General features: G+C 42.7%; 1 protein-coding gene across 1 annotated transcript in view; it reads right to left on the bottom strand.

Annotated features, from left to right (window-relative positions):
• Positions 1–16,936, bottom strand: part of CLMN (calmin) — a 73,414-nt gene extending 56,478 nt beyond the window's left edge. Inside the window, exon 1 of the mRNA XM_071557591.1 lies at positions 16,724–16,936. Coding sequence (XP_071413692.1) covers positions 16,724–16,805 — 82 coding nt within the window. The 5' untranslated portion in view covers positions 16,806–16,936. The remainder of the gene's footprint in view (positions 1–16,723) is intronic.
• Positions 16,937–24,915: the final 7,979 nt, after the last annotated feature.

The raw sequence follows: 24,915 nt of genomic DNA, 5'->3' as shown, positions 1-24,915 counted from the left end.
CTCAGTTTCTAACACACTTTCTTTACCGAACAAGTTTTCAGTGCAGAAGAGCAAAGAAAACACAGGAACACTGGTACTGGAAACACAGATTGTATCATTTGGCCAGCACAGGATTTGGATCAGTGAGTTCCTCCACCCCCACATGCTGCAATCCCAGCATCCATGGAGAATCCCTAGCAGCAAAACGATGGGCTTTGGGACCAAATTACCTCCCAGCTGACACAGCCCAGAATTACCATTACTAGTGTGGGTGGGTCTGTATTCCAAATAACTGATCTGAGAGACGTGTTGGCTCCCTTGCAAGCATGCAGCTTTCCTTGGGGACTCCTGAGAGGAGGCAGCAGAGAGCTCCTGAAGTGGCTGAAAGCCATTTCTCATTCCACATTCACTGCCACGGCACTGAATTAGGAGAGAGCATTTTCTATGAGGCTGGAGAAATAATTGCATCCCATGGATCAGCAGATGAACCGGTAATGTACAGCCATGGGGCAGTGTAGGGGTTTTCCCCAGAGCACCCTCGATGTCTGGAGAGGCCTAATGAACTGCTTACAGGAACCATTATAGGTATATAACCATTAAGGTATATAACCCTGCTTTGTCAGCTGCAGAGTAAACACACCCACACACATGCGGTCCCTTTCAGCATCCTTGTTATTGAGAGCAGCTCAGGCATTCCAAGTGAGCTTCTTGTTGAGACAGAAAACCAGGGAAATACTCTTAAAATTCATTCCTAGCCCATTTTTGTTTAGAGTAGCCACACAACTCCTCCTCTCTGCCTCAAGGCGATATTAAAAGCCAAAGCCAGAATTACAGACAAATGAGCTTCAGCCCCACTGCTCAGGCAGGACCGGGCTCTGTGCTCAGCCTTTCCAGCTAAACTGCTCCCCTGCCCGCCTCTCCCAGGACAGCCTCCAACACCAACGGCTGCGAACGAGCCCAGCCCCGCAGGTATCGATCCTGCTAAAAAGCACACGGTTGGCCTGACTGCCTGAACTCCGGGTCCCGTCCTCTGCCACCCTCACCGCTTCTTCTGCATCCACCTCCGCTGCCACGACTTGGACTTGGGTCGGCTTCAAGCATGCAATGACAGACGCACATCGCTAACACCTTGTATCGAGCAAAACAGTAGCAGAAAAGTATCCTTACTTCAGTTTACATTCAACTGAACAGCTGAGGTGGAGCCCCCTTCGTTCTGCGGAGGAACCATTACGCCAGCATCCACAGTGGTTTAGTTAATCGACCTTCGGGAAGTTGATTGCCATTAACTTTTGAGGCTACTCATGGTGACGCACTCTAGTTATTCCTTATCTGCACCATTCCTGAGTGGCAGTGGCCACGTTCAGGGCTCCGTGGTACTGTAAATAAACGCTAAATCTGGTTTTTCATGGTGTCAGGCAGGCAGCAGCTGTTGCTGCTGAATGCCCAGCAGATTGGTATTGCTCTCAGGGCTCTCAGAACTCTCAGAAGGCAAGGCACTGAACAGCCTAAAGATATTATTGTCTGCAACAAGCGTTTTCTTTCCTAAACACCATCTGAAAAAAACCCAAACAAACATACAAAGAAGTTGTATATTGGGAATAGATGACTAAAAGGCTTTCCTGTGCCCCTCCTCTGGGCACCAGGCTGTCAGATTTTATGTGTGGGGGAAAATAAGACATTACATGATCTGAAGGAGCATGTTAGAGAAAGGAAAGGCAGGATACAGAATTAAATGCATAATTCATGGCCTGTGAAAGCCTTGAGGCAAGACCTTTCGGACTTGCTAATTGCTTTGCTGAGAAGTAGGCCAGAAGCCATAACAAAGACTCCTATACCTAGGCAAATGCACCCAGAGAGCTGTCACACCATCCACCCAGGGGCTTCCACATCACCCCTCTTGCATAGATGAGCTGCTGGCTCACCTGACAGCATGCCAACCAAGGACAAGAGCATGGGTGATCCGAGGATTTAGACCTAATTCTGGTATGTAGTTCTGTATATTCAGGTTTTTAGACTGCAGGCAGATACATTTCTATAAACTGGGTGCAACCACACTGGAGCCCTTGAAGAATTCTCACTGTGTGCTCAGAGCCTTAGCATGCAACTCTATGCATGTGAGACAGGCAGAGGTGAGCAGCTCCTCCACTGCAGTAACCAGATTTAGCCCCACTGAGCTCAGTGACAAAAAATTCAGTGGGTGCAAGATCAGATCCCAGCTGCAGGCAACGAATTTCATATGACAAGCAGGGAGGATGAAGGCAAGCACAACAGCTTATAGTTACTGAGGGTTGCGCATGTGCGTGGTTTGTGGATCTAAGTCATGAAGAAAGCATTAAAATCTCTTAGCTTCCTATGCTATAACTACCTCCTCCTCCATGTCCCCAGTGAACAGCTTTAGATTTTCTCATATCAGCAGGCAAAATTGTAGGATTTTATCTTCCTACATGTTCACGTCTCTCCTATTCACATTCTCTTGTTTCAGAAAATGGGCTATTCCAGCCCATGCTCTGATAATATACTGCAGACCACCACCAGCCCCTGCACTTCTAACTTGGTAAAACCTCACCAGAATTTAGCCTCAAGGACCTAAGAAAGGCTTCATTATTGCTGTTTCCAATTTGTTAGTGAAACCAGTTAAGAGTCATTCACTGTGTTTGAAGACAGATGGACTTGCCTTCAAAGCACGGGGATCAGGCACTTTCCTTCTCCACCAGCTTGTCCAGCTCCAGTCCCTTCAAAGCAGTCGTCTTCTTGCTCTCCTGTCTTCCCCCAACTAAGAGAAGTCTAACCTCTCAACTGATACTCTGAATCCCATTCACAACACATCAGACAAAAATTTCTTTTAAAGCTTTTTCCTTCCCCTTTGGTATTATTTACTGATGTATCAAAATTACCAAAAAAACTCTTTAATAAAATGCAGATCAGTATCAGCTCATCCCCATGAGGTTTCAGAAGTAAAGCTACTGAAACTGCAAGAACAGATTCTGTCCCTTAATTGTATTGTGCTCAGTCATACTACATCAAGAAATTTACTAAAGCAAATTAAATTTTTACTGCTAATTTACTGATTTATTTACTTAAAGATGTTTCATCTATTTCTCAGGGTCAAGGATCTGAGAAAGGAGAAAGACTTGAAAGAGATGAAAAAACAAGATGGTTAAAGATCCCTAGGTTTGATGGGTTTCATCTGGAAGCCATTAGTACCAGCTTATATGAATGAAGCTACCAATTACAGGATAGTGGAATAAAATTTCAGAGCATGTAAAACATCTTTTTTGTGATACTTCAAATTATGTGATGTTAAAAAGACAGGCTGCTTTGTAACACCTTGTATATAAGAATCTTTGTTATTGTGTAAATATAAAAGGCATCACAATTAAGGCAGGAGAATTTAAAGAGCAGTTCAAATGTCACTGAAGAAGTACAGTGAAGCTGGGGATCCCTAGATTTATATCAGACTCAAAATGCCAATGCCTAGCTCTGAGGTAAATAACTTCCTAAGTTACTTTGAAATTGATGACAAATCAAGCTGCAACACATTCAATGGGCAACTCTCACCTACATAAAATGTTATAGGCAGGTTTAAAATTAACTCTTAATGTTACTGTCCTTCACACTTCTTCGATTTAGGATTGGACATCTACAAGGAGCATACAAGGAATTCACAGTTTCCCCAAGATCAGTGATTCACAGCCCAAATAAGCAAATGAATGTCAAAGCATGGAGAAGTGAAAGTGGGAACATCAGAAAAATGTCATTTAATCTCATGAGTTCCATCTTTAATAAATTTGTACAGCTCCCACATTAAACGTAAGGTAAATAAGCATTAGCAGAAAGTACAGTTTGGTGTAGATTTATTTTATTCTGTCACCTACCCATTTGGTCCAAGAGAGAAGGCAGTAAAAGCCCATTGCAATTGCAACACAAAGGGCAGTCTTTCACTTCATACAAAGAATACTAGCACAGATGGTGAATCCACATTTTGCAGGAAAATCCATGTGCTTCCACATTAATGAGACATGGGTTAGAAGAACACAGAATTATACACTTTCGTCATTATGTCAGAAGTGATTTGTTGTCCAAGCTTAGGTATCCAGATGGTACCAAAAATACTCCAAAATTTCTATAAGCACAAAGCTTTCACTATAATTAAAAAATGGTTTCAGAAAATATCCTGGTTTCTCTGAGTATTGCTAGTTCACTTTTAACTGCTGAACATCCCCCATTTCACTTGCAGTACTATAACAAGGACGATGCATAGGCACTAGAAAACCTTAAAAGGCACAGCTGGGGAGCAATAGCACAGGAGAGGGGAGTTGGGCAGAGTCACCACATTCTGAAAGCACGGAGAAGAAGGAACCAGGAAGCCAAGAGCTATATGGTGCTTCCCTGGTGGATACCCTAGAAAGGTCTTCAGAAAAGAAGCAGTCTCTGGACACACACAGTAGCACCAAAGCAAAATGAAGGAACTTCATGATCCACATTCACAGAGCTAAAACTGGCACCAATTAGGAGCAAAGGCTTCTTCAGATTCAGACCAGGTTTAACACACTTCCTCTATGATGGGTTTATCCATATTGGAGCCGAAGCAATTGGACTTTATAACTGTCCCATTATTAAGACACTTTATTTTCTAACAGGAGCCTCAAAAATCTTCATAAAAGCTTGCAGTGAAATAATTGCTTTCTTTTCACTTCATTCTAGAAGACTCCCACAGGTATGACTGTATTTTTTCTCTATGAAGTAAATTATACAGCCTCTCTTAAAAGGCTCACCTTTAAGAAAACAGCCTAGAAAGTACTAGGCTAAATTTGACATGTTCTTCCTTATGTTTTAAAGCCATAGAAGGGTTTTTCAGGAAGAAAATGACATCTTTTCTACTCAAGAAGACTGAAAATCTGCTGCATAAATAAATTGGTTGGAAAAATAAGAAAGGAATAAACTGCTGGGAGAGTATGTGGGTGGCAGGATTCAGCCTTTAATCTGACAGGTGTATGTCAGCACTTCTCCACAAACATATCTATAATGGATCTAATTGTTTTCCCCTTTGTACTGTACTGCTTTTCTAACAATATCCATTGTTTTTAGGTTAGTTTCCTGCCAGTCTCTTTGTTTGATGTCCAAAAATCTAATAGGTTAACAAAACAAGAAAAGCTGATGCCTTTCTTCATCCATGCATTTGCTTTTCTAAATGTCTCAAGCAAATTCTTCTTGAAATTAAAAATGGTGATGTCAACCACGCAGTAGGCAATATGGTCCAAAGAATGATTTACAAACTGGTAACTAGGGAGCAGGCAGAGGAGGTGGCTGCTCAGCTGATGGATATAAATAGTAAAATCCTAGTCAACAGGATATTATTGTTCTTTGGGGTTCCCAAAGAAGACTTAAGCGATGGATCAGCTCCTACGCACATGCTGATCACCAGCCAGTGCTCGTGTGCAGTAGGGAGGACCTGCCCGGGGAACACTCAAGGCTATTTCAGGCCTCAGCACTTCCCATGCTCTGGTAGGAAGAAAGGTGGGAGAAAGCAGTGGGAAACTGCTCAGCAAAGCACCTGTCATTTATTCACTCCTTTTAGTATTAATAACTCATCTCTAAGAATCATGGGACTAAATAGCAATGCTTTTCCTTCGCTCATGCAATGAAGCCAAGTGTAGATGGAGATCACCAGACAAATACCAAAGAGCTTGAGAAACTGGGAATAGAGAACTAAGAAGGAAAGGAATCTTCCAGGAGCAGGTCAGAATGGCTTATTTATCAAACTGTAACTCCACAAGACATCAGCTTCAACTGGCTTCAAGTCAAGGCTGCTTACACTCTCAGATATTGCAGAACTTCCATTATAAAGCACATTTCAAGGTTAGGCAATTAATTGCCTCATTCCTCTATGACCTTTGCACTAAGAAAAGACAATCTGATTGCTCTTCTATTTCTAATTTTGTTTCTTTTAACTCTCTGACTTCCTCTCTTGCAGAACACATTCCTATATATCCAGGGCAGGCAGACAGCTTTAGGTAGATACTTCTCTACAGTCACACAAGAGAAAAATGTCTCATCCATGCCCTAAGCAAGCTCTCCCTCAGTCTTGCTCTCTATCCCACCAAGCCCTTTCAGATCCATGCAGAAGGCAGACGGGGTTTCAGGACAGTGGATATAGCACTGCTCTCTGTCAAAATAACATTTGGATGATTCTGAGAACTGAAGAGCATGAATTGACAGCAAGTTCATGCTGGGATAAAATTTAAGCTGATTCATTTATGCATGCAAGCGGAAAGCTTTTATTAGCATACATTCCTCAAAGAAAACAAATTATAGTTCCTGATGTTCCCCATTAATTACCCTCTTTCAGCATCTAGTAGCAAGTTTTCCTCCTTCCCCAGCTTCACTTTATCTTCTTTCCAGCAACACATACTCAAACCAAAGCAAACAAAACTCCTGAAACAAACTCAGTGAACTGAAAGCATAGTAAGAAGAGGCAAAGGGAGCCCAGCTAATTTGGATCTTGACTGAGGTAATTCCAAAACACTTGAAGGAAGAAAAAGGTTCTACCTGAAGATTATGCTAATTAGCAATTCATAAAGATGATCAACACAAGACATCAAAAAATACCTCTTCACAAATAAGGAGAAGCAGAAGAAAGGTTTATTTCATTCTACAAACATTTTGTTCTTCTTGCATTTAAAAAACCCTAAGTCAAGCCTACATTAAATCTGATTACAGTTTCACACCGACTGGTGTGCACTGGAGAGAACCCCAACAAGCACATGCAAATCCAGAAGGAAACCACCTGCCACCAAACACAGGAACAACACATGCTGGGATGAAAAATGGGTCTGTAGCTTCATGGTAATTATAAAGTTGTAAAGGTTTACTACAGAGAAGGCAGTATGTATGTATATTACAGTTCACATGAATTGTTAGAGGACATTGTTAGCTTCCCATTGTTGTCACATAGGGAAGGAGAGAAGAAGAAGGCATGAAGAGAGCAATTTGGTCAGGTAGTTACAATGGTCACCCTGAAAAGAGAATACCAAGTTTCAAGGTAGGCTTCACCAAAACTTTCCATGTTCATACACAGAAAACCATGCCATTAGGTTGTCTGGATAACTTTTGAAATAAATCCTCTGGCTTTCATGTCTCTTTGATCCTGAGGCCTAACATAAGGGTGTCATCTAGAGAAATACATCAAAACCATGAGACACTCGAACACTAAAACATTAGAAATAAATCCCTGCTTGAATGCATTAAGAACACATTTCAATTTTAGTGAAAACAAAACAAAGCAGTGAGAAAGAAAATCTATGGGCATTAGGATTATCTGAATCCCAGAACTCAACTATGACCCGCTCTATAAAACCACAGTTATTAAATGCTACTTCCACATCCGTAACAGCCCCTTCATTCTTCTGTAGGCATGCTGCGTGCAAGAACACACATGTGTAGCAGGACTAGAAAGCCAAGACAAAGTTGGCAGCCCACACCAATCTCTCTGTCACGTGGACATCACATCGGCACATTACGTTGTATTTTCCATGCAGCTCCCGTGTTTAGGCTCCAAAAGTGATCATTAGTATGATAAATTAAATGAGTGGAAACGTTGGCTCAAAGAGCCCAAACTGCTGCAGCTCTGAAGTCAGTCACTCTTCCTAAGCTTTGGTTCATTAGTGAAATGTGAATATAAAAGGTTAAGTGAACACTGAGTTCATAATTAAGTGCCTAAATGACAAAGCTGTTTACTGGCTTGAGTGACGCAACACGGGGGTCTCATTCAGAGCTTTCTGTGGGCACCCAGAACACTTCTGCAACTGGCTTTCATAATCAGTCTCAACATAAAAGCAAAGGACTCAATATGCATGAAAAAAACTGAGATCCTGCAAGGAAAAAAAAATGTTCTAGAGCCATCTGTGAGATAGGCAATGAAATAATGCTTAGACTTGCCCCAAAATTAAAACGTCTCAAGGACTTCGAAGATACTAAGATCTCACTAGTTGAAACAAAATCTGAATGTAACTTGCTGCGTTTAATTAGTTTTCAAACAATTTTGTGAGAGATGGGTATCAGCTTTATCACCTATGCAGGCCTGCCCAGCTATATCAGGATCTCTCAGCACCTGAGGATGGTCCCTCTTGGTTATGCCTGGGTCTAGACAGGAAGCATGCACCATCCTTCTGCAAAAAAGGGCTACCAGCACCAGGGTCACAACTGCTTCCTCACTTCAGAGGAGTCACACTGCTGCGACCTCCAAATTCTAAAATTAAAATAAGCTTATGACGAGTGATACTGTCAGCTGCAGCCTAGATGAAGGATTTTATTGTGTCCTGAACTGTACTAGCAACCAAAACACGGTGCTTCCTCTCCATACACACAGTTGTTAAAGACAATTAAAACTCTAATCTCCTTTGATCCTTCTGATAAACACATAATGTTTTAAAGTTTTGAAAGGCCAACACTGAATACATTAAAAAGACTGTCTACCTTTACAAGAAGAAACACAGCTTAACAATGTTTTTCTTCATAATGGGCAGAAATAGAAAACATCTTGCAAGAGTTTCTAAAACTTAAAATCACTCCTTGTCCTGATTGTCCTGTATCCAGGGAGATCTTAAAAAAAAAAAAAAAGAAAAAGAAAAAGAGAGAGCAACAGGAACTAAAATGTTGTTCAGAGGCATTAATCATCAGGCCCAGGAAGTCCCCTATCTGTCCTAGAACTTGAAAACAAGGAGAGGAACCAAATGCTTCCCAGCTACTCTGAACAGCTACTCTTGGAATCACTCTGGTTTTGTACCACTAATAGGTCTATGGAGTACCTTGTTGAAAAGGGGGAGTCACAGGAATTTTGTCTCTGAAAGATCGTCTTGTCATTTGGGCAGGATTTTTCTGACTTACCAAGTTTACATATGATGTGAAGGTGCTGGCCACAGCCCCTCCTGCACTATCTAGGCTTCTGAGGACCACACTCTTCCCATGTGCCTGCTTCTCTTTGCCTTGTTACTCTCCCAGGGCAAACAGCCCAGACAGTTATGTTTCTTTCCTTTTATCCAAGACAGTAAGTCTGAAGTGGACATTTCATACTATGTTATTTATAAATTCTGTATCTTTATTAAGTTACAACTGCAGTTCATGTTTATTGTGAACATCAGTAACAGCCAGAAAACTTTAGTCACGTGTCCAGAGGCAGTCATATGAGGGACCAGTTTTTAACAGTTATCTTTGTTGGCATTGCTTTCATTTGTAATAGAGCTAGGTCTCTCTTGCCCTTCCCATTTTTCACTGAGGCAAGAAAAGCATAATCACCCTTTAGTTATGAACTACAATGACTGCATACACCAAACACCTATTGACATACATTAGGGGGTTCTTTGCAAAGAGTGAAACAAAATAGCAAAGTACTTCTATCTGACCATTAGTGCACAAGAGAAAGACAGCTTGTGCATGTAAATCCTCCCTCTGCTTTGGCTGCAATTCAGAGCTTCAGCTGGAGTCCTGTGAAACGGACAGTTCAGGCTGTGATACGGCTCTCACAATATATGAACAACACAGGGCAAACTGATCACTGGAGGGTTTGGTGCACTGTTATGTGGGTTTCTTGAAGAAAACACAAGAAAAAAAAGGCTGCAAGAATACAAATGTAGCTGGTGACACGACCTGATCTAGCTGGACTATTCCATGGGTATGGGTAGAGCATCTCTGACCTTAGCAGGACTCTGGATTAACTCTGACATACGCAGCATCTAAACAGATGTGTTTCCTGGTAATGGACAAGAGCAGGGACTTCTTTGCACAGCTTGGGACATTACAAAATGCACTCATCTCCAGTCTTAATTACGTTAGGATGAAGATCCAAGGGAATACATGCACTAAATACAACAAGGACTAGAATATAAATGTTTGGATTTAAAATGAACCCTGTGACATATTTAATGAGCATTTATTTTTTAAACAACTTGAATTATACTACCAAATCAACACAAGCCTAGAAAGGTAAAAGATGCCAACATTAAACTCATAAAAAAAAAGGTAACTCATTTTTCAGATACAGTAGGTCTGAATTATGTTGACCTGTATCAGAGGTAACTTTCAAAACACTACAACATAAATATGTTTTAATTTATGTTTGAAATTAATTTGTAGAAAGTAATTAACAGAATCCCTCAAAGTAGTACACTTTTTCAACAAATATGTTTTGAATCATGCCATCAAATTAAATAATAGGCACCAAGATTAGAGTTATCTTTTAAGTGTTTTTGATAACATCTATTCAGATTCAGTGGGATTTCTGGTTTTATAAAGAAATTCTCTGCCTGAATCTTACAGGTCCACAGGCATTCACTCTGGAGACATCCAGGCTGTTGCTATTACGAGCATCCTTAGAAGATGCTGATTTAAACTTGTGTTCATGGCTATGAAGCCTCAAACTACAGCTAAAATACAGCTCAGCTGTTTGCACAGAAATATGCAGCAAATATAACAAAGTAAAATTCATCCTGCAATCCTCCACCTACAGTCCCTGTATTTAACTGGTTGGGGGAGAAATAAAAATAGAATAGTAGGTACAGAGACATGTAGAAAAAGACACTCATTTCTTAAAAGATGCTGTGATGCCCTTCACCACCCCAGCACTGACACAAATCGCACTGCTTATCTGAAAATTTCTATTCCTGAACACATTTTTGAGATCTTTTTGACTTCTACATGACAAGACAGACATTTGGCTCTTCCTCTTTAGACATTTGCCCTTAAGAATCATTCTGAACCAACAGAAAGTTTAAGCAGCTTAGGACATAAACAAATAATGTTTAAATGGACACTGACAAGCCAAAATGTCCAAGGTTGCTTCTTCTGGTCCAACAGAAGTCTGTCTTTAAAACTCAAAAAGGAAGTCAAGTCATCCCTTTGTAATATTTTCAAAATAAATGCTACATATACTTCAGAAGGCCAGTGACATAACCTTGAGATTGTCTTTGGGAGAAAGAAAATTGCTTATATTTCTGTCGAAGTGGACAAAATAAAAAAGAAGCAGGAGGACTATGAAAATTATATTGTATTTTTAAATTATCACTGGTTTTAACACAGTGTTTTGAAGACTGTAATTTTAAACCATGACATCAGGCAAGTGATAATGGTCTGAGGTGTCACCAGCTCTCCTTATGCTGAGGCTGGTCAGGGCTTGAACAACAGCTCACCCAGGAAAGACAGAGAAGGTGATGTTGGCAAGTGACAGCACATCAACCCCATGCCTTGAGTCAGGTCCATGCAGTTGCCATACACAGTCTCTCTCTTAAGACAAAGTGTTAATATATGAGTGTATGAGTTCATTTGACTGTGGAGCTACAGGGCATGATTTGAATTTGGTGTCATTTCATCCATTCAGTGGGACAGAGAGCCCAGACTTCTAATTTGTTAGAGAAATTAGGGATTGACCTTGTTAAAACTGCATGCTGAAACATGCAATCTGCACTCTGCCTTACCTCACACTGCTTCTTTATTTCACTGCCAGGGTTTCCTACATCTGGAGCAGGTAAAGTCTTCCCTCCATTGCTGACAAATACCATCAAGTATGAGACTGCCCTTACAAAGACCATGCCCACCAGAAGACTTACATTTCCAACATTAACTTTGGTTACTCATACCTAGATCTGAATCTTTATTTTGTGGGTTCACATTTATGGTTCTCAAGCCTATTAAACTTCACTTTTATCCAGAACAGGATCACTTTGTGGTTGTACAGGGCTTTGCCTAAGGTTCTCCGGGCAATTTCATCTTTTCAAATGTCACCTAAGTCTACAAAGAACTCTACTAAATGAACGTGCCTACAGGCAGAATGAAATCCTACTGAGTATGGTGACAAGTTGTAGAAGAGTTAAAGTAATGAACAGCTACAGCACCTTACTTCTGTCAGAATGTATGGACACATTAAAAAATGTTACCTTCTATTTGTAAAATTTCCATGTATTTTAAAAGCATGTCAGACTATAGCAATCAAGTTGAATGCTGCTGTATCTTGTAATTAAAAGAAAATTATTAGTCTCTGTAATTAAGTGCAAAAGTTGTAAGAATTCTGCTTCATAAATGAAAAATACAATGAGAAACATTTTCAAGACTGACTATAGCAACCTGCCTTTGGTAGTCCATCAGAGATGCCAAAGCCTCTCAGTATAAATGTGTGTAGATACTGTCACTGCCAGAGTTAACCTTAGGAGTTAAGCATTTGTATTACCTCTTAAGACACAGGCTTCAGAATGTGCTACCTCAAATGAAGCTGAGATTCAGGTTAATGACAGCTACAGCTACTGCTGTCCAAACCTTATAAAGTCTAGATCTTAAGGAAGTCAAACAAAATCAGAGTGCTGGTAGTTCATGAGTAAGTGATCCACCCAAACGTATAAACTATGGCAAGGATGGAGAACCAATGGGGCTGGTATTGTTCAGGTTATTTCTTCCAGTCCATCACCATTTTCCCCCATTATTTCTAGCAGTACAATACACGCCTATGTAGCCCTCCAAATACATTTGAAGGCAATGCACCACTCAGCAGAGCAAGGCTGACTCAGAAAAGTATTTAAATCTACAGAAAGCAAGGAATAAACATCTAGGGTTTCCTGTGGTTTCTGGATCAAACCCTGAGTGAGCAGTGAAATGACAAGTAGCAGGACCTTGTCTAGTCCTCTGATAGCAGAATGGTGTTATATCCATCTTAGCCTACCTACTCCATTATACATATACAGAAATGAACATTCAAATCATAATTATTTTTAAATGGTGGTAACAACCCTTTTTTGCAGAGATGAGCAAAACATCTCACTGCACAGTTATTCATCTTCACATATTTCATTCCAAGGAATGTAAGGAAAGATATGTACTGTTCAAGATACATTCAGACTATTGCAAAGCACAAGACCAAAATATCATCTAAAAGAGACTAATTTTCCTGTTGAGGATGTTGCCTCTTTCTAGCAAGTGCAATTCACCACATACAGAAGTATATTTCTGATGATCCTAAATCAAGCTTCCAATAGGGAAGATTTTAAAATATTCTTGTGTTGTAACAAAATGTTCCCACTGGTGTTGTAATGAAAGAATGAAAGCAATGAAAAAACCCATCTCCTGGCAGGAAATTAATTATTGAGCATTCCATTACTTGATGATGTGCTCCTACATTCTGCACAGGCTTTCCATTTTTCTCTCTCAGTATGTGGGGAAATTCACTATGGAGCATGTACAAACAGAACAAAGAGCACAAAAGGATCAGTTTATTAAATGCATTTAGAAACCAAACAGACCTGGAGAGAGGAACTTGGTTGTGCATCACCACACCTGGCATTTGTTCCATTTTTACGTTCCTCTCTCCTCTTCTCCATTAGATTGTCCCTTCTGCTTCTGTTCTCTGAAATCACCTCTGTCGAGAACAGATGTGCCTGGCTTTTAGCATCACTTAGCTGCGACAGTTTTGAACTGTCACTTCCTTTATTTAAAAAATAAAATGGAAAATCTCAGGTCTTGATGGAAAGGGAAAATAGAAGCCCATCATTATACACCTATGTCTAAATAGCCAGATGTAATTCCATTTTTAAAATCATCCTTCCCCCTCGCCCCCCGCCTCCATGTCCAGTCCATTTAGTAAATTTCACCCCTTGCTGCCAATTTTAATCCCTCTGTGAAAAAACTGAAAAACCCACACAGGCCATAATTTCACCCAGTAGATACATGACAGACCATACAGTCCTTGAGGCTACATAGGTCTGCTCCCAGCACATGCACCTAGAACAACTTCTCTATTTGGTGGCATCATACAACAGGAAAAACCATCTCCAGAAAAGCAGACACTTCCCAGTAACCAGCATCTTGGATTCTTTCTGGATGTGGAACTACCAAACTAGAGAGAAAAGATGCAACAGACTGAAACAGCATATGCCACCCTCAAATAATATTCTACGTCAGCAGTGCTCTATAGCTTAGCTAAGGCATAATGAAGAACTGTTCAAGAGAAATGAACAATTTTTGTTTTTAAAAAAGGAGGCAGAAAGGATATGGAAAACTACTACAGCAGATGGCTGTATGACTGCTGTAGAAACTTTAATACCAGCTAGGCTGCTCAGGATTCTCTCGCATGGTCATCACAACTTGGACTCTTCCATCAGCTGCTGCACAGGATAGCTCAGACACAGCATGACTGCACTGCCTCTACCTGCCTTGCCTTGCAGACCTCTCAGTTGTCTGGCTCTGTGCAGAAGTCTCCATCGCTGCACACAGACATGCCAGTGTTTTCATGCGTTGTTCATATCTGCAAATATTTGGCTGCTGCCTCCCATTCTCTCCTTACTCCTCTTGGGTCTATATTAATGGAATAGGTTCCCCAGAGACCAGGAAGCCCCTTCACATTTGCAGAATGTCCCCCTGAATGAATGGGAGCATTCTGGAGTAAGACAAAGAATTCACTTCATAGCACCATCTCTAAACATAGCTGGTCTTGCAAGAGAGCACTGCAGGAGTTGGAGATGCAGCAGAAGACAAGAACCCTCACTGCATTAGGTCCTTTGTGTGACCCTGGGCAGCAGGGCCCTGCAGCAGCTCTGGTAGTGCTGATGGAACTGCATCATCCTCACCTTCTTTTTCATCCTAGAATCTTTACTTTTTAGCACATCAAAGCTATTATTGATTCTGTAACTGATAGAGAATTATACTAGAAGTGATTTGGATCTCTTTTTTTTGAGAGAGGAAAGAATGAATTTTGAATTATAAAAGAGGAGCAAGTTTAATTACTACATATGAACATAGAGCATATGCTGCCATTTTACAAGAAACTGTTCTGAAGAGAAGCATCATGCTCTGCTACCAAGCTCCCGAGCAACAAAAATCACACTCTCATGAGTATCAGACTCACCATCTGTAAAATGTTTTTCATCTCTAAAAGATAATGTGAGAACTATGTGTTACAAATCAAATATTTTGTGACAGATATTACCACTTGCTTTAGAGCAGCACCTTAGAACAAATGCTTTTTCTCTCCTATAAGAGCTCACATGAGGCATAAAACTTCTTAAAACCCTATTTAGCAGTACAAGTGAGGTGACAATTAATATATGAGAATTTGTCTTGTTTGGTAAGAAGGGAATAGGAGGTTTTTTCATGAATATAATGTCATTCGAAGGAATTTGATCTGTAGGATGACATCCTCCTATAGAACTACAGGAATTTTTTATATGGCTGTGTACATCTGTATAAATGCATTTTAAGCTCCAGAAAGGGAAATTACTTTTAACTGCTTCTTCTACAAATAACTGAGAGGCAAAGCCAAAAACATATTACTCTTTTTAAGAACAGATCACTTTTTCTATTCCTTCCCAAAAAATGCCCACGCATTAAAATTAAATCTGCTACACTTAGGAGCAACAAGAGATCAGAGGCAGGCCAGCCATGCTAACACAGAATCAAAAGAGACTGAGCCAGGAGTCAGAAATGCAGAATTACACTGTAATGAGAGACTGTCAAAACCCAAGGGGAGATCAACCTGGAATGAACAGCCCTGCTGTACTCAAAATCTGAAATTCAGAGGTTAGGATGAATCAGGTCAAAATGCTGTGGAGTGACCCCATCAGCAGCTGACTGCATTAATCCAACATCTGAGTTTAAAGAATGGCTAATTTGACTTTCTTTTCTGATAAATTATACATCTGCTATAATCAATCTAAACCAAAACTGATTTCCAGCGACTGCACTGTTCTGCCAGTAGACAGTGCCTTAATATAATTATGCATAGACAGGAAGAGATAATGACCTCTGATTCAAGTCTATTATTTTCATGGAACATAAAGATACATCGCAGTATTATGTGAGCTGTTGATTAAGATCGGTATGTTACATTAAACAAATTGTTCTCCCATAAACCACTGCTGCTTTTCCCTCTTCCATCGATTCTTGAGGTCGTTGCCAATCACCAGGAATTACTTTGTGAGGGGCAAACATAAGTTTGGAGGAACTATTACTACACTGATACGGATCTATATTCAGACCCAGGTATTTGCATCCCTTCCGCCCGCACAGCCTGTGGCAAAGTAGGAGAACATCTCGTAGATGATTTATCCAAAAGCTCTGCTCATGTTTATTCAACAGTAGCTTATTAGAAGATACATTAAATCGAGTCCTCTGATAGCCATCTGCTTCCCTTCAAATCGCGCCGGTCCAGAGCCGGGGCCGTGCCCTGACCGCGGCCGAGTGACCCCGGATCTCCAGGTCGGGGCGGCGGGACGGCGGCTCTGCCGGGCCCCGCGGGGACCCCGCGCCGAGGCTCCCGTTACCGACAGCGGCGGCGTGAGCCCGGCAGCGCCCGGCCGGACAGGTCTCCCCGGCCGGGAGCGACCCGAGCCGAGCCGGAGCCCGCCACCCCCTCCCCGACGGCGCTCGGAGGAGGCTGTGGGTGGCAGCGCCGCCCTGGGGGCACACGGACTGTGCCGCCCCCGCCGCCGCAGCATCTCCAGAGCCCGCGGAGCTCCCGTACCCCGTCCGAGCGCCGGGTTTCCCCAGGGCTGGACGGTCCGGCCCCGCGCTCCGGAGAAACTTTGGCCCCGCCGACCTCCTCCCCCAGCCCCGCACCCGCGCCGCCCCCGCTCCGCGGAGTCGGGGGAGTCCGCGCAGGGCGGCCCGGGGGCTGGCGGGGGAGGAAGGAGCGGCGCGGGGAGCAGCAGGGGCAGGGGAGCGGGGCGGCGCGGGAGCGGAGGGAGGGGTTTCTGCGGGGGTGTTGGTTTACCTTGGAGGTTCTGCACTCGGATGTCGCTGATGTGCCCGATGAGCTCCTCGCGCTGGAACCAGTCCCACTCCTGCCCGGCCATGGGGACGCGGGGCCGGGGTGAAGGTGGCGGCGGGAGCCGGCGAAGCCGACACCGCAACCGCCGCCTCCACCGGCACCGACGGCGGGCGCGGAGCGGAGCGGGCGGGGGGGGCGGCCCCTCTCCGCGCCGGCTGCGCCCCGCCCCGCGTCCCTCCCTCCGCTCCCGCTCGTGCCTCCCTCCCTCCGCCCGGCCGGTCGTGAGCGCCGGATTGCTGACGGGGGCGCAGCAGGGTGGAGGTGCGACCGTGCCCTCCGCAGGCAGTGCCCCGCCCGCCGCCCCTTCCTCTCCGCAGAAGCGGCCGCGGCCGAGCCCCCGCATCGCCCCCGCTCCGGCCGCCCCCTCGGGCGCGGGCGGGTCCGGTCGCGGTGCTGCGGGGACCCCACGCCCATCCCGCCCGGAGCGGCCTGTGCGCGTTCCCGGTGAAGATGCGTTTCTTGCTGAGGCAGCGAGGGGCTGCGAACAACGCCGAGCGTGTGTCCTGTCGTTCCTGGGGACTGGGGAAGAGTCGTCCCTAGAATAATTGTCATGCAGCCATGGCAGCGATGGAAGAACGAAAGTATGAGCAGCAGAGAGGTTTTCCTGGTGGGGGTGAAATCAGTGCCATTACACATTAAAACCACTAATATTTGCATGCTGATATAGCATGCTCTTGGTAGTTGGTTCGAGCTGTCAAATTTCCTTTGAGGTGAATTTTCATATTGGATGTCTTCATTTACACTGTTTTTCATCAAACTTGGAAAGCAATGGTTACCAAGGCTCTTCAGTGTCACTAAGATCTGTTCTCTACAAAACTGGTGAACAACATGAGTATTTCCTTTGCATAAGAGGCGTTTCATTACAATATACCACTATTTGCACTTTCGTGCCTGTTTTCAAACCATGACGACTGTATAATGTAAACAGCAAACTGACACGATCCAGTCAGACCAGTATAGCATCAAGAGTTAGACTAGCAAAACACACCAGCTGAGATCTACAAAGTTAAATATAAACAAACTGGAATCTAGGAATTGTGGCTCTTTCAAGCTGGAAGTGTTTATGTGATCCCAAGCAAACACTCCACACAACCAGTTGTTTCACCCAGCTCAGGAATGCAGTGCTCTTCCCACAGCCTGCGATGGTGATTTCTCTAATTATTACAACTCAAAATCAGATGGAGATGGTAAGAAAGCAAAGTCATCCCTTAAGCATTTAATAGAGATTTGTCACCGCTATAACATGCAGCAATCAGCTATCCTAAAATGCGGTCTCCAAGAGTCTGCAGCAGTCTTCAGCTGCTTACATATTTGGACTGGAAAGTTTTGCACAGGTGTAAGGACAGATGAATGCCATGACAGAGTTTATAAACCTGAATGCAAGGAACAGAAGAAACAGCTTGTGAAAAAGTAAAAGCATCTGAACTCGGGCAGATTTGCACAAATCACATTGCTGGGCTTTGACTTCATTTTGCACTGGGAGTACCTGTTTTTTTTCCAGTAGTTATCCAAGTGGGCTGAATGCATCAGTACAACATTTAGAGGTGGAACTGGAAACTGTGCCAGTGTGGCTGTGGGAAAAGCGGGTGAATGACTTCACAGCATCAGCAAGAGGTGGCTGAAAGTCCCTAATCCACACTGGGTTTCGAAGCAGGGCTACTGCCAGTGCTGCATGGGGACAGCCATATCGTACTGTGTGGGCACCCTCCAGGAGCTGGGGTGTCATGAGCTCTCTAGGTAGCCTGTCCCAGTCTGCATTGGCCTGCTCGTGAGACCTCCCAGTGGCTGTTTGCTCTGGTCAGCATACCAGCTGGAGAGAGGTGGATGATATGAGACAAAGGTAAATGAATGAGGAGAAGCGAAACCGTATGCAACTTTCAGCAGCAAAATCATGGAATCATAGAATCAGAATTGTTTAGGATGGAAAAGACCTGTAACATCATCAATCCCAACCATCAACTTAACCCTGCCAAGGCACTAAGACACTTCCCTAAGTGCCTCATCTACAAGTCTATTAAATGCCTCCAGGGATCATGACTCCACCTCTTCACTGGGTGGCCTGTTCCAATACTTGACAACCCTTTCATTGAAGACATTTTCAATCTAAACCTCTTTTGGAACAACTTGGGAATGTTTTCTCATGTCATATCACTTGTTACTTGTGAGATGAGAAGGCCACCCACCTGGCTACAGCCTCCTTTCAGGTAGTTGTAGAGAGCTCTAAGGTTTTCCTTGAGCCTCCTTTTCTCCAGGCTAAACATTCCCAAGTCCCTCAGCTGCTTAAGACTTGTGCTCCAGATCCTTCAGCAGGTCCGTTGCCCTTCTCTGGACATGGTTTAGCATCTCATGTCTTTCTTGCAGTGAAGGCCCCAAAACTGAACAGGATTTGAGGTGCAGCCACACCACTGCCAAGCACAGGATGAGAGTCACTGCCCTTGGTCCTGCTGGCCACTGTTTCTTCTGTAACTCCTTGCTGTCAGCCCCGCTTGAGGTGTGATGTTACAGCTGTGATTCATTGCACTTGCATATTTCTCTGTAACTAATTACTGCCTTCATTCCTCCCTATCCTCATGTGAGAGCTGCCCAGCTCCCCTGCCATGGTGACTGAGGGTGCAGCCTGTGCCACTGACATCTCCAGGCCTGCCAGGTAGCTGAATTTGACCTGCATAGTCTGGGTCTCAGAGTCAGGCTGGGTTTGGATGTAAATGGTTAACAAGTTGGTACTGGGAAGTTAAAATTTTCCCTTAGAGAGAGGAGAAGAGCATTAAATGTTTCTTATCTGGGAAAGCACCTGCTCTGTGCCACCCTGTTCTCTGAAGGCAAGATGGTAGAGGCTGGTGTGGTCCAGCAGCAGCACAGGCTGGGGCTGTCTGCTTCTGTGCCAGTGGAGGTGAGACCATCAGCACAGCAGCCTGCCCTTCCCTGCCAGAGTGTCAGGCAGGACCTCAGCAGGTGGTTCAGGCCCATCTGCCAGGTCTGACCACTCCAGTTTCTAGCCCAGCACATCAATATAAGCTGCATTGACCTTTGGGCTATGGGCTGCTGCGACTGAAAGCCCTGGTCCAGTCTCACTTAGCAGGTGTGCAGATCTGTCCAGAGAGGCAGCAGCCATGTCACCTGCATTTGTCCATCTGCGACTTTCAGGTGACTCTTCAGCACCTCCCCCAAAACAACTTTATGCTTAGCAGAAGCCCTCATAGGTAGACTCTACCTCATGGGTAGAATCTCCTCCCAGATAATTATACAAATTTTGCAATATATGCAGAACCAAGTGCTCCAAAATAGAAAGCTAAGCCTATAAAATTGTAAGGACATTAAAAAATTGTGAGAACCAAAAGGGCATCTCTTACAAACATTTTTCTTTAATTTTTTACATTCTTCCCTGTTACCTGGTGTCTATGAATATGCTCAGGAAGAAAGTATGAAATCTGAAATTCGCACAATGTTACTTGTTTAAAATCTGTAAATGCTTGTGGGAAATTATCTGTGAAAATACTATATGCCTTCTAGGAGGTAACTGATTGTATACAATGAGGAGTAAAGACTCTTAAAGTGTGATTTCAGATTTTATTTAAAGAGCCCACTTGCTGTTTGATGTTTAGGACTATCCTACAACTGAAAAAGCAGGTTACATTTAATTAAGTCCCTTGACTCAGACTTGTTACTTAGGGCAACGTTGTAAACACTTGGCAGACTCTGAGCTATAATAACATGTTTATTAAAAATAGAGTTTGGTCACATATGAGAAGGCAGGGAGTCTGATAGGAACTTCATGGGGAACATACCACTGTTCTGCATAATCTTAATCTTTTTTTTTTTTTACTGTATGCAGAATAAAGATGTTAAAATCTTTTCATTTCCCATCCTTTGCATATCTTATCTGTGAGTGACTTAATGAGTTGAATTCTCAGTTTGAGAAGAAAATCTGTACTTGTCTTGGGAAAGGTTGTGGGTATTTGGGTCCTGCCCCAGCACAGTCCTCAAGTCTTTGCATGATTTTCTGGCTTGTTAAAGAGGCTATAGAGAAAGAGAGAATCTCACTCAATTTTTAATCCTTTTAGTCTTTTTGAAGTCCTCCAGAAAGGGGATGGAAAATCTTACCCTATAACTGAATGAGAAAAAGGAAGGAAAGTTCAAGTCTGTAACACAGGAAAATAATACACATTCTTATTTAACTCTCATATTTTACAGATAGTTTACGACCTGACCTGAGTGGTGACTGACTTTCAAGGCAATAATCATGCCACTGTAGGTCTCATCAACACTTTATTTTCCTGGCTTAGTCCATATCTGAAGAACCAAAGAGTACCAGTCATAAGAAAAAACTGATTAGGTCTCCCAAATGAATAGGTAAGTGAAGATTTAATTTCTATTACCCTGTCTGACAGCAGCCACCCCTTAGTCTGGCTCCTCTGCCCACACACATGTAAAAATGGGAGGAGTACTATTTAAAACAGACTTTCAAAGCAAAACACCAGAAAAGTCAGGAGAAAAAAAGACAGTCTAATTCAACAAGTAAACAGGAGACACTCAGAAAAAGGTGCAAAAGGAATGAGATATATTGTAATAAGAGGATTGAGCAAGTGAAGGAAGTAAGGTCATGTGAGAAAAAAACCAAAATAAGCTATGAAATATAAGTGCTTTATGACTTCTTTAAATGCAAGGATGTTCTACTTCTCCAGCCAAAGTTCGATAACAAGCAATAAAATTTATATCATCAATAAAGTTAATAGAAATAGGAGTGCTGTGCCCCACTAGATCCATCCTCCTCTTGGTCCCTTTCAGATGCTAAGAGAGGAAGAGGGGTGGTGACTCCTGACCCTGTGTCAGTGTACCACTGAGCATATGCACAAAGTCTGGGTGTTGAACAGCCTCCCTTCCATTACTCTGCTGTGTCTCCTCCTTCCAGAAGTCCACCACATAGGCCACACTGATGAGCCACACTCATTCACAACAAATGTTGCCACGTAATGGCAATAAATACACTATGGAACTTGCTGGAAGGTCTCTATGTGCTGTGTATAAGTTTCATCACACAGTCCATCAATAATGCCAGGAGTTGCAGTGGCTTCTAACTTAGAAGCTGACTTTTTTTAATTTGCTTGCTACCAAGGTAAAGTTTGTTTGGACCAACTTAATAGCAAAATGCATTTGGCATTTTCAAGACTTGGTCTTTTGGTGTGATGGTGTGACATCACAGGGACAGCTTCCATGTGCAAAAGCTGTGGAGGTGAGGTCCTTCTGATCCTTCACCTGGGCAACTGGTATGGTGGGAGCAGGGTTGTATGCGTCACTGCCAGTCCTTCCTCTGTTGTTTTTTTCATTTTCTTTGATAAGTGTGGTATATCTTAGGGTGTGATTTATTGAGAACATGCATGCTTTATTTGACAGAGGCAAGGGAAGGGCCCTTCACTGGCGTTCAGGCTGGTTATCTTACATTCGGTTTGGTTTTCTGCCATTCTTTCATGCAGATGGAAGTTGGAAGGAGAGTAGTTATGTAAAACTCATTTGAATATCATGTACTTGTGGAGCTGATTTGTTTCTGTTGCCATGAGCACTTCACTGAAAATCTCCCCCCTTACTAGGACAAAACATTTCCTTGATTCAGAGAGGACTTGACGCAAGAAAAGCTCCATCTACTTTTGGGAAACTTGTTTGTTATTTTTTCCCTTGTTCTCCTTCTATTTTCCCTCTGTTTCTGATGGATGCAGGTGTCTCATCCATGTGACAGGATTGTGTAATTCTGCCCCTTTGAGCCTGACTTGCTCTCAATCGTCTGTGACCAACTGAATTCAGGACCTTCAGATTCCCTTCTGTGTGCTCCAGCACACAATGATTTGTTGCCCCAGTAGATACTGAACAAAAGTTACAATGTTTACCAGCAAAGAGATAATTTTTCCAGTGCAAGATGTTGTAAAGCACCCTAAAGGCCAGGAAAGAGACCCAAGAAGTAAGGCTTTCACCTTGAGAGCATCTGAGTGGCTTCTAGGAGTTTCCATCTCTTCACAACCCACTCCCATAAAATGAATTTCATGGTTTCACCCTATGTGATCTCCATGGAAAGGTAGAGGTGCCAACCTGATGCAGGCAATGCCTTAAACAATAGCCCAAGGAACAGAGGGAGCCTGTGCTGTGTCAGGGCTTACTGCATGGAAGGAGAGAGGGACAGCAGAGCAGTGACTTGCTGTGGTGGATATCTCTGCAGGTGGTGGGGCCTGACAGGAGGGTCCCACAGGACTATGTAAGCTGGTGAGGTTGTGCAGGAAGAAGCAATGCAGCTGAACATTGCTCAGAGGTGGCCATCTCTGCTGCACCATGTTCAGCTTCAATTGACCTTGGCTAGACAGGCTGCCTTCTTTTGCCTTGGTTATCTTGATTAAGGAAACTTGTGGTACTTTCGTTGTATACCCTGGACATACAAGTCAAGGCTTCCACAACAATATTCACTGGAAAAGACTATTTCTGGACATAACTACAAATATTTAATATGGGGTAAATTATAAATCACCCTGCTCCAATACCAACCAGAAGTGAATCCTTCAAGTAGAAAATGGAGATTGCCTGATCTGTTTTTTACCCCATGAGTATTAGGACATGAAGCAGGGCAGCAGGTAATTATTAGTGTTCAAGCACTGCAATTGCAGATGCTATAAAAATAATGCTAACATTGCTGACTTTTATGCACAGACTTCAAATCTCTTGTATATTGCAATTTGCTGTAATTTCCTGGCATAACCTACCTGAAACAAAAAATACAAGCCCTGAAATATTATTTGATATTATAGAAAACAACCAGTATATCTTTGCAATAAAATGTTTGTGGAAGAGGGAATTATGTGCAATCTATTCTGTGTACTTCATCATAGTAACAAAATAAATTAGTTTGTCAGAAGTCAGCAAGCAAGAAGGCTGCTTTTGAACAGCTTCACCTCTTTCACAGCACTGAAGATGTCAAATATTTTTCAAATGCAACAGTCAGCTAAACTGCCTGTTGATGCAGGAGTAATTTTAACTTTCTCCTATTAATTTCTGTTTGAAGAAGGGGTTTCAATTTTACATCCAATGTCAAATCAGCTTGACTCTGAAAGAGATGTGAGAAGAGATTCCTTCCCTGGCCTTCCCAAACATTATTAGCTTTGGAAGTAACAGAAATATATAAATGCTTCAAATGGAGGAGCTGTTCCCTGTAGCTGATAAATAAACTGAATAATTTTTTGAGGTAAGAAGTGGATGACTCTGATGCATAACCTGCCAGGCTGAGGCTTTTGCAATATGAGAGGCACTAATGGTTCCAAGCTCTTTCAGAGCAGCGATTTTCAAACCTTACTTGTATTTCCCTGAATATTTAATGTCACAGTTCTGCCAGAAGCCTCTGAAAATAGGGAGAATTAAAACCTGATGGTTATTCCTTAGCAGAAGGAAGTTGATGATTTAGAAAGTTTCTCTGTACTATATTTCAAAGCATGACCTTGAGGAGCACTAAGAATGTCATTAGAGGTTGTTTAGAAGTCATAGTTGGTGGTACTTCACCTGAGCACAGTTAAATGCAAGCATCTATCAGGGTTTATCAATCTCTAACCGTTAAAGACTATTCACTTTAAAAGTTATGTTAAAGAACATACAGTGATGCCTTTGCCTAACCAAGTTTTGATGTCCCTGCTTTACTGGGGTCAGCAGGACCCTAAGGGTTGGTTTGGAGACCAACATCCCAGTGAGGACATGTTTCTAGTGAGAGGTGGCTGCCTACTTCCTTTTCATCTCTTCTTGTCCCCTTTTCCAAATGCATTTTCCAAATCAAGGCCTGGCTTTCAAACACATCCTTTAAAAAGAAACATCTGGAGATAAAAAGTCATATATGGCAGGTGTGGGGCAACAAAAAGAACTTTCTGTGCTCTGTTTCTAAGTATTTATGTGTGCCATGAGCATAGAAATGCAGGCTAAAGTGATCACTTGCTAGTGGTTCAGCATGGGGATTTCATTAAAGTTGCATCTCCCCATGTCCAACCTCCCCCTGCATCACCCAGTTACATTTCTGTCACAGAGATGAGTTGAGGGGCTAAAAAATGGGATGGATTTGTATGTATTTATGCATTGTTTTCCCATGTCTAATAACTTCTTTGCAAAAAATAAACAGT

This window comes from Pithys albifrons, chromosome 6 (genome assembly GCF_047495875.1).
Source record: "Pithys albifrons albifrons isolate INPA30051 chromosome 6, PitAlb_v1, whole genome shotgun sequence".
Classification (NCBI taxonomy): domain Eukaryota; kingdom Metazoa; phylum Chordata; class Aves; order Passeriformes; family Thamnophilidae; genus Pithys; species Pithys albifrons.
The sequence above is the reverse complement of the archived record's forward strand: the minus strand, read 5'-3'. Positions and strand labels throughout refer to the sequence as shown.